Consider the following 11,191-nt stretch of genomic DNA (forward strand, 5'->3'; position numbering starts at 1 on the left):
CCCCAAATACTAATTAGTTGTAATTTTACATTTTTTAAATTTGCCACTATCCTAGGTTTTGCCCATTTGTCAGTAAGAATTTTTTTACTCATTTAAAACACAATAAAATGTAATATGCTCCCTTATTCTTTTATATATTGTAATATGCACACATCAGAATAAGCATGTTGTTTTAATTTTTACATAAATATTGTGGTACACTGAATGACAATGTAACATTATTTCAACCAAATTTTGACATTTTATCCTCCAAAAACTTATTTGAAACCTTAAAAGTGGACACTTTACTTACATTTAATGTGCTTTCTATGGACATAAAATCACTTTTGTAAATTTCTTTTGATGCGGACATCTTAATGTCTTTGACCCACATACATATTAGAACTACTGTATACAGAATAAAAAAAATAAGAAATGTGTAAAACTGATAAATAAATGTAAACTACACTAGACTACAGCAGGATAAAATCCATACAGGACCAGGTAAAACCATACATAAGTATAGAAAAGATATACTGTGCTGGAATGAATAAACGAAACTACCCAATACCAGACTTAGACTGGACTGCAGTACCTGAGCTCTGTTCTGAGAGCAGTTCAGGATCTGTGGCGGAGCTGAACTGCTGAATGTCCTCCTGACTGGACAGATGAGCTGAATGGATGGACAGAGACTCTTTCTTCTTCTCCTCGTCCACACAGTCCACAACCAGCACCTCGTTCATGGACTCTTTCTCATTCTCCTCCTTCAGCAGCGGCTCTGGAGACGTGCTCTTCATCGTCAGATCGGCCAGACTCCCGTCAGGATGAGCCAGTCTGCAGATCAGGAAGATTGCATTAGGAGAGAAAGCATAATTTACATTATATATGTGACATATGAGTGACTCTTCAAATAGAGGCGCTTTTGACTTCTTCAAAGCTTGAAAAACTTCTGTACACCATCTAAGTTAAAACATTTATCACATGTCCTGGAATAAAGATCTGATCTTATGACCAAAAAGTTGGATTTGCATGCTAATACAACACGTCTGCTGTACATTTGTTTTGAATTAATACAAGTAAATGCACTGTTTCTTCTTTAATTAAAAATGTTCAAATACTAACCAGTTTGGTAATGATACCAAATAAAGACTAAAAAGGATTAAAAAAATTAAAATGCATCTGCTCGTCAAACTATCACTCTGCTTTTCATTTCCATCATGAAAAAAAAACGTTATAAAAATGTAATAATAAAATGCTTGCTATGAGAGCAATAGCACAATATGCTAGAGATTATTTAAAAATAAATTATTTAAAAAAAAAAACATATTTATATGCTTTTAATTTAATAATCTAAAAATGTAAATACATTTCTGCTCCTCAAACTATCACTCTGCTTTTATTTTCCATTGTGAAAAAATGTTAGAAAAATGTAATAAAATACTTGGCATGTCAGTAATGACAGCACTATTAAAAAAAACTTAAAAAAAAAAAACTTTGTAATGAAAAAGCAAATTGTACCTATGAATACCAAGTAAATTATTTTATTGATTTAAAAAAAAAAATGCATTTAATTTAATTTGATTCAATTTAATTTTAAATTTTATTCAAGAAGTTCTTAAGAAAATGTGGGGGGGTTGTAAAGAAAATAAAGAAATTCTGGCAAATTCAACATTCTGACACTCATAACATTTTGAATAAATTAAAGAACCACAGTGAAACTAAAATTTTAGAAATTTTTTTCTTTAAAATCAGAGAAAAGTTCCTCTAAATGATGAATCACCCATATTTTCGCTGAACTTACATCACATGCTGCTCAGTTTGGGTTATAAAACGCAGTTCTTTAAATGTTAGTGCCTTGAATCAGGATTCCACAGGCAGGGTTTGGGTGGAAAACATGGGTGACGTGTGCATTAGATCCGTAAGGAACAAGCCGGATTGCATAATTATTGTAAAGAAGCAATGCATGTGTCTGCCATACGTGAATCATGTGACTGAAAAACCAAACCAAAACAAACAAATATTTCAGCAGTCAGACTTTAGTGGCAATGGCCTCTTCCGGATGGTCTCGCTGCTATGAAGGGTTTAAACGCTTGCATGATGAGGTTTCATGTCAAATACCACACTTACTTGCTCTGAGGAGAAGAGATTTTTTGCTTGATGCTGTTGAAGCAATTTACAGAATGGAAATACACGAAATCAAAGCAATGAAACGTTTCACACAACTGAACATTACTGTAAGATGAGACAGAGAAACAGGGACAGAGAGATTCTTTGAGGAGGAGAGGACGTGCATTTCAGAGACATGCTGAGGACATTCATTCCCTGTCAGAGTCTGAGAGCAGGACTATCGTCAGGATATACCGGCTCAAGTAGGACTTTCTGGGATGCATTTGAGCAGGCAGAGGTTTAAAGTCAACATGAAATCAAAACCGACCCTTTTTTAATTGATATTCCTGCTCTAACTGTATCATCACTGATGCTACACTAAAAAAATATTGTTTTTTCTCATTAAATATTGTTTTGCTCAGAAATGCGTCGCATGAACGTTAAAAAGGGCTGCAAATGAAGTTCATGTCGACACCGAAAGCGCCTGTTTTGCTAGAGTGTTTTTTGTAATTATGTTGATATATGACACTCATATGCTGGAATAATTTATTTCATGATGCATTCTCTTCTTCTGAGACTCTTGGCAGACGATGCATTCCTTCAATCTTATGATATCGTTAGTTCTTGGGTCGCAGGTTCTGAGTCATGTCAGTAATGACAGCACTATTAAAAAAAACTTAAAAAAAAAAAAACTTTGTAATGAAAAAGCAAACTGTACCTATGAATACCAAGTAAATTATTTTATTGATTTTTAAAAAAAAATGCATTTAATTTAATTTAATTTGATTCAATTTAATTTTAAATTTTATTCAAGAAGTTCTTAAGAAAATGTGGGGGGGTTGTAAAGAAAATAAAGAAATTCTGGCAAATTCAACATTCTGACACTCATAACATTTTGAATAAATTAAAGAACCACAGTGAAACTAGAATTAAAACTAGAAATTTTTTTCTTTAAAATCAGAGAAAAGTTCCTCTAAATGATGAATCACCCATATTTTCGCTGAACTTACATCACATGCTGCTCAGTTTGGGTTATAAAACGCAGTTCTTTAAATGTTAGTGCCTTGAATCAGGATTCCACAGGCAGGGTTTGGGTGGAAAACATGGATGACGTGTGCATTAGATCCGTAAGGAACAAGCCGGATTGCATAATTATTGTAAAGAAGCAATGCATGTGTCTGCCATACGTGAATCATGTGACTGAAAAACCAAACCAAAACAAACAAATATTTCAGCAGTCAGACTTTAGTGGCAATGGCCTCTTCCAGATGGTCTCGCTGCTATGAAGGGTTTAAACGCTTGCATGATGAGGTTTCATGTCAAATACCACACTTACTTGCTCTGAGGAGAAGAGATTTTTTGCTTGATGCTGTTGAAGCAATTTACAGAATGGAAATATGCGAAATCAAAGCAATGAAAAGTTTCACACAATTGAACATTACTGTAAGGTGAGACAGAGAAAGAGGGACAGAGAGGTTCTTTTGAGGAGGAGAGGACGTGCATTTCAGAGACATGCTGAGGACATTCATTCCCTGTCAGAGTCTGAGAGCAGGACTATCGTCAGGATATACCGGCTCAAGTAGGACTTTCTGGGATGCATTTGAGCAGGCAGAGGTTTAAAGTCAACATGAAATCAAAACCGACCCCAATTAGTTTTTTAATACGCATTTGTGGCCATAAATGTTATTCAAAAACAAACATACAAAAAAAAAAGTATAAAAATGATCAAAGTAAATAACGCAGACAACCTCTGAAATAACTTTTGGCCAGTGTTGTTACTGTTAAATAAAACTAAAACTTTATTTTTAGAAATAAAATAAAATAAATATTAGATGAAAGTTGAAAATAGATGAAAATTAAACTGAAAACTAATTCAAAATGTTAATATATGCTATAACAGTATAGAAATAATACTAAAATAACACTGTTATCGACTAATGTCACTGACCCTATGGGGGTTATTAGTTAAAATGAACAAACAGTCAAACATCTATTTAGTTAATATTTTAGGCTCTTGTTGAAGGTAAAGCAGCCTTTCTAAAATCTTACCAATAGTTAACGCAGCCTTTTAGTGCCTTTGAAATGTAATAAAGACACAGCCTTTCATTTCCCAATGAAAATGAATATTCAATGAGGGCAAAAAATTATTTTATCAACTTTTTATTTTATTCATCAGGACCTGATTTACATACACACATTGGTCACTCATTGAATATTTGTTTTGATTGGGGAAAAAAAAAACATCTGATTATGGAAATAAAACTTAATTTTGAATGCATTTTCATGTTGACTTTCTGTAACATTTAAAGCAAACGTTTAAGTTCTAGACAGGAAACCAAGTCAGTGGAAAAAGACGCATTGATTGACTTTATACATTTTTTGATCTATCCAGGATTCTAGCGGGCCGTTAAAAAAAGTGACATCATTAAGAGAGAAAAGAATGTACTGACAAACAGGAGTAAGTGAGAAGAAAGAGGGATTATGGGAAATCAGGGAAAAGGTGAACATTGGTTGTTTTTTCCATGGATGCCAGAGAAAGACAAGCAGTCACCCACCTATCCACGATCAGATAGATACGACCACTGACTTTAGTATAGCTGTGAGGTGAGGGACGGCAGGGGAAAGACGGGAGCACATGATTGGTTAAAATAAGAAATGGATTTGCATGATGATGATTGGCAGCACACTGCTGCAGATTCAACAGAGAGAAACCAATCATGAAAGAAGCTAGTGAGAAATGAAGCATTAAGATCAACAAACAAACAAACAAAACAAACCCCTTTATTACAAGTAAAAAATTGCTACTAATTTTCTGTTTACAATTCATAATTAAAGCAATGCAACACAAGAGATAATGATCAACAAACAATTATTATAAAATATTTGTATTAATGTTTAATAATAATAATTATTATTACTCAAAATAACAACAATAATAATAATAATAATTATTAAAATAATTATTTTTTATTATTATAATTATTTCACTAAGAAAATAGTTGATTTGAGATGTGGTTACAGTTATGCATTTGTGTGACTCGTTTAATCAGATTTCAGATATTATGACACATGACCTCACCTAAAATGACATCACACATCCACACTTCCCGGTAGCATCAGCTGTGACTAGCGGGAAAGCGTCTCTCACCTGTAAATGGTGCTCTGCTCTTTGCTGATGACGGCTTTGAGATCGGTGAGCTGCAGGAAGCGGTCGTGGAAGTAATGCAGGTGCAGGATGCAGACCAGCAGGAAGGACGTGGGGATGAAGATACGGGTGAACAACTCCGAGAGGCTGTACTTCTCCAGACCGATGTCCCCCAGTCTGAGAGAGCAACAGAGAATCATGACTTAAAACACTTTTATTTTGGTCAGAGTCGAAGGCAACACCAATATGCTTTGTGCCTCAAATATAAGGTTCTGTTAGGATGCTGACTCAACAAACAGCTCACTACGGTATGGTTTGTGATAAGTCCACCTGATCAAACATATTTAGGATGTTCAAAACTCACACTTTTTCTGACATGCCCGTCATACTGGACCAGGTATTGATGGCGTTCTCAAACTGACAGGTGTAGATTAGGATGAGCACAAGCATGGTGTAAACCACCACAGACATCCAGAAGTACTTCAGGATCCTGCGCCACCACTCATAATGCACCTGAGGAGAACAACACTGTCTGTCAAAGACCTTTAAAGGAAAAGTTCACACAAAAATTCAAGTTCTGTCATAATTTATATTTAATATTTCTCAATTTTATCATAATATTTTTGGTTATATATCTCATTATATCGTTTATCATTCATATATATATATATATATATATATATATATATATATATTTATCATTCATATATATATATATATATATATATCACACACATTAAATTTATACAATTATATGTAAAATTTACAATAAAATAGACATCTTTTTAATGCAAAAATACAATTAAATATCAATTACATTTATGTACATTCTATCTATAGAATTATAATAAAAACTAAATTAAATGTATATATATTACACATACAAAATTATATAAAATGTATAATAAAATAGGCTTAACTTTATGCAAAAAATACAATAAATTAGGGATGTGCGATATATATCTACGATAATATCACAATTCTTGTTTAAATTATATGTGATTTGACATGATCAAGTATACTGCAAAATCCAAACAAAAACACACCAGAGAGTGCACGCATAAACTAAGGGGGCAAATATGCCCCCGTATGACTTTTATATGTCTTTTATATTTATCATCTGATATAGTTAATATCACACGAAGAGTGGCGCTTTTCTCCAAATATCAGTATGATTGCAAATGTGATATTAATTTTATAAAACAGTCCAATAAACAAGTTAATATTAACTGGATTACATTTTAGACTCAAATTCCTTTTTTTTTTTTTGCTCTAATTCGTCAACAAAAATAGTTTCTCACAAAGCCACAGCAGAACTGTTTTGCATCTCGGAACGACTCACAACAATGTTTCGTTACTGAATCAATGAGCTGTTTGAACGAATCGGTTGAATGAATGACTCAATGACTCACTCAGGCAGTGATTTGCCGCCACCTACTGACGATTTTAGGTTTATATTTAAAGTTTATGTTCCCTTTTTTCCCCCGCAAAAATCATTTCAAATATCTGTATTCAACGTTTTGTTTCTAAAACATCAAAATATTATTAATGTATTTGTAACTGCAGGTTAAATGCATTCATGTCCTGCATTAAACAGTCTGTGTGAAAGCATCTAAATGCCATTTCAGATGCAGATTCTGTGCCACCTTCTGTGCCACCACAAATTTTGTTGATACTGATTTGATTGGTAACAGTGCTTTAGTGTCTTACTATTTGAATTTATTGATTAAATGTAAGAATTTGACACAAAAGATGATGCATACATTTAATTAGGTTAGAAAAATTGACCTTGTAAAGGTAAAAATGCCCATAAAAGGTAAAAATCAATTTAAACGTACTCCTGCAAACTAATCACCGCATAGAATATCAAAAGCTTTGGGAGTCAGCTGTCTACAGCAATCCTAAACTTGCCAAAATACCAGCGCAATAACGCTCAGCAAAATATCGTCTAATTATCGTTATAAAAAAATTCCAGAAAATAGCGAGATATCATTTTTTGTCATTATCGCACACCCCTACAATAAATTATACATATTTTGCATAAAATTGTATACTGTATATACAAGGTTTAGAAATACTTCTCATTGCAAGTTATTACAAGGGAAGATGTTTGGCATACCGAATGGTTCAATATTATATTGAGAATTGTCTCATCCCTATATATTTATACACACACACACACACACACACACACAGTTTATATTTAAAGTTTATGTTCCCTTTTTTCCCCCGCAAAAATCATTTCAAATATCTGTATTCAACGTTTTGTTTCTAAAACATCAAAATATTATTAATGTATTTGTAACTGCAGGTTAAATGCATTCATGTCCTGCATTAAACAGTCTGTGTGAAAGCATCTAAATGCCATTTCAGATGCAGATTCTGTGCCACCTTCTGTGCCACCACAAATTTTGTTGATACTGATTTGATTGGTAACAGTGCTTTAGTGTCTTACTATTTGAATTTATTGATTAAATGTAAGAATTTGACACAAAAGATGATGCATACATTTAATTAGGTTAGAAAAATTGACCTTGTAAAGGTAAAAATGCCCATAAAAGGTAAAAATCAATTTAAACGTACTCCTGCAAACTAATCATCGCATAGAATATCAAAAGCTTTGGGAGTCAGCTGTCTACAGCAGTCCTAAACTTGCCAAAATACCAGCGCAATAATGCTCAGCAAAATATCGTCTAATTATCGTTATAAAAAAAAATCCAGAAAATAGCGAGATATCATTTTTTGTCATTATCGCACACCCCTACAATAAATTATACATATTTTGCATAAAATTGTATACTGTATATACAAGGTTTAGAAATACTTCTCATTGCAAGTTATTACAAGGGAAGATGTTTGGCATACCGAATGGTTCAATATTATATTGAGAATTGTCTCATCCCTATATATTTATACACACACACACACACACACACACACAGACATTCATTTCTGGGCGAGCTACTGTATATGTATAAAATTAAGTTTATTTTATTAAAAATTTTATAAATATATATAGTTCCCAATTTTTTTTCTTTTCCATATATATTTTATTTTTTGTAGTGTGACCTGTACTTGTTTCCATAGGCATGTGGCCACAAGTCAAAATCCCAACAACCTGTCTGGCTTTATAAGGTTATATAGCAATGCAGCACCTGGTAAAGAGCCACGCAGGACAGAAACATCATCATGTAGACGATCTTGTACATGACAATCTTTCCTTCGAAGCTGACGAAGAAGAACATTCCTCCGCAGATATAGATCCAGTATTTCACCAGCAGAGCCATCACTAGTTTCCCAATCACAGGCATCAGGTCATTCTCGCCCCCCTCCTCTTCGTCTTTTTCTTCTTCTAAAACCCACATGGAAAGTTATTTTTTATGCATTAAGACAGTGACGATTACAGGATTTAATCTGTACGTTATACATAGGAAACCATTTGTTTTAGATTCTAATAAACAACCCACTTTTTCCCTGCTCATCTACTTTGACGTCACAAAGCGCTGCTTCCTCTTCCATCTTCTCTCGTCGTTCCATCAAAGTTTGTCTGAGCAGCAGCCAGAAACTCAGCTGACACAAAACCTACAGACACAATGCCAAAATCAGCAACTGTAGCAACTCACTTTTGTAACAGTTAGAATGGGTTGAAATGTATAAATAAATCACGGTATACTGACATTTTATATCAAAAGTGTGTTTATGAATTCATAACTGTCATGGGGTTGCATTATAGTTGTGTATTTTCCAGCTATTGCTGCAAATAAATAAATGATCTGTAGAATGCCTAATAATTTATCTGTAAAATACTACAAAGAAATTACATATTTATATAAAATATACACTACTTCATTCATGAGTTTGGGGTCAGTATGATTTTTAAAAGTTTTTGAAAGTCTCTTTTGCTCACTAAGATTGCCAATATTTGTTCAAAAATACAGTAAAAACAGAAAAATTTTGAAATATTATTACAATTTCAAATGACTATGTTCTATTTAAATATATATTAAAACGCAATTTATTTCTGTGATCAAAGCTGTATTTTCAGCATCATTACTCCAGTCTTCAGTGTCACATGATCCTTCAGAAATCATTCTAAGATGCTGATTTGCTGCTCAAGAAACATTTCTGATTATTATCAAACACTTGTGCTGCTTCATATTTTTGTGGAAACCGTGATACACTACCATTCATATAAATATTATATTTCTAAAAAATAAAAAATAAAAAGGAAAAAAGAAATGAATACTTTTAATCAGAAAAGCATTAAATTGATCAAAAGTGACAGTAAAGATGTGTATAAGATGTTACAAAAAAAAAAAAGTCTAGTTCAAACAAAGCAGGTTCATTGAATTTTATACAAACAAACGCAGTTCATTGAATTTTATATTTATCAGAGAATCCTAAAAAAAAAAAAAAAGAAAAATATATGACGGTTTTCACAAAAATATTAAGCAGTAAAACAACTAAAATGACCTTGCAATAATTGACAATAATATAAACCATTATTAATAAAAACTGATAAATAATAATTGATAACTGAGCACCAAATTTCTATTCAAATAGAAAATAGTTTTAAATTGTAAAAACATTCACCATATTACTGTTTTTACTGTATTTTTGATCAAATAAATTCAGCCTTGGTGAGCAGAGGAGACTGCTTTCAAAACATTAAAAAAATCTTAATTCCAAACTTTTGACAGGTAGTCTATACGTATATTTATTCATAATCAATAAAGAAAGAATCAATATACACCAGCTGCTAAAAATAAAACATGCATTATTTGTATTTTTTGTTTTTGCTAAAAAAAAAAAACTAATTAAATTTTATATACATATTACATACAAATATACATATTTTAAATATACATACAGCGGTACAGCAGCAACTCTACTTATAGTTGAGGCCTGATTAAAGTGAAAATATATAATCTCAAAAAAAATAATGCAATTCATTGTATAATTGTTACCTTGCTGCTCAGTTCACTGAAGGGCACCTCCATCTTCAGAAAGAAACCCGGCACTGGACTCAAGCGCTCAAAACACCAGATATACTGAAAGACCAGCAGGAGGTTCCCATAAGCCACCATGAACGGGGAGGTCAGCATGGCATATTTCCTTCGGTCTCGCACCATCCACAGAGTACAGGACCACAGCAGAAAGACGAATGTTGGCCAGCTAACGTACGTTATACTCCATGCCTTACAAATGGAGAAAGATTGATGAGATGTCATGGTTTGTATTTTTATGCTTTTTGTTGAATTATTTTCTACTCAAAATCATCTGTAGAACTTCAAAAGAATAGTTAAAGGGATAGTTCACCCAAAAATTAAAATGTGTTGTTAATTTACTCACCCTCAGTCCATCCAAGATGTACAGTAAGTGACTTTTATCTTCAGTAGAACAGTAAAGAACATTTTTAGCTGAAACCGTGGTCTTTGGTGATTCATAAAATGCAAGTCAGCGTCTGCCCGTCTTTGAGAATTAAAAAAAACAAAACATATCAAGTAACACAAAATTGGTACCTGTGACTCCTGACGATATACTGAGGTCTTACGAAGTGAAACGATTGGTCTGTGCAAGAAACGGAACATTACCGTATTGACCCGAATATAAGACGATGTTTCATTATGACCTCTAATCCACAGCCTCAGGCAAACGGAAATATGATTATTTTCCATTTTGGACATTTCGCTTCTGGTTAAAAAAACTGATTCACCAGTTCACGTAATGATGTAACGTATATTATTATTTCTAAAGCACCCAAAATTATGTGCAACATGGATGTTTTACATGTCTAAAACATATAAAGTTTGCATGAGGCTCTGAATTACAGGTAATAATGTTGTAAATAATAATCAGTTTCTTGCACAAACCGATAGTTTCACTTCATAAAAACTCAATATATCATCAGAAGCCACAGGTTTTTTTTTTTTTTTTTACTTCTATTTTATGAATCACCAA

The 11,191-nt window shown here is 32.8% G+C and overlaps 1 protein-coding gene across 1 annotated transcript in view; it reads right to left on the reverse strand.

Annotated features, from left to right (window-relative positions):
* Positions 1–11,191, reverse strand: part of LOC107754605 (piezo-type mechanosensitive ion channel component 2-like) — a 94,129-nt gene that overhangs the window by 38,218 nt on the left and 44,720 nt on the right. Inside the window, 8 exon segments of the mRNA XM_016571117.1 lie at positions 575–813; positions 4,641–4,682; positions 5,234–5,407; positions 5,595–5,743; positions 8,386–8,644; positions 8,691–8,812; positions 10,198–10,428; positions 10,753–10,801. Coding sequence (XP_016426603.1) covers positions 575–813; positions 4,641–4,682; positions 5,234–5,407; positions 5,595–5,743; positions 8,386–8,644; positions 8,691–8,812; positions 10,198–10,428; positions 10,753–10,801 — 1,265 coding nt within the window.

The sequence above is a fragment of the Sinocyclocheilus rhinocerous genome, unplaced genomic scaffold (genome assembly GCF_001515625.1).
Source record: "Sinocyclocheilus rhinocerous isolate Xijiao unplaced genomic scaffold, SAMN03320098_v1.1 scaffold472, whole genome shotgun sequence".
NCBI lineage: Eukaryota > Metazoa > Chordata > Actinopteri > Cypriniformes > Cyprinidae > Sinocyclocheilus > Sinocyclocheilus rhinocerous.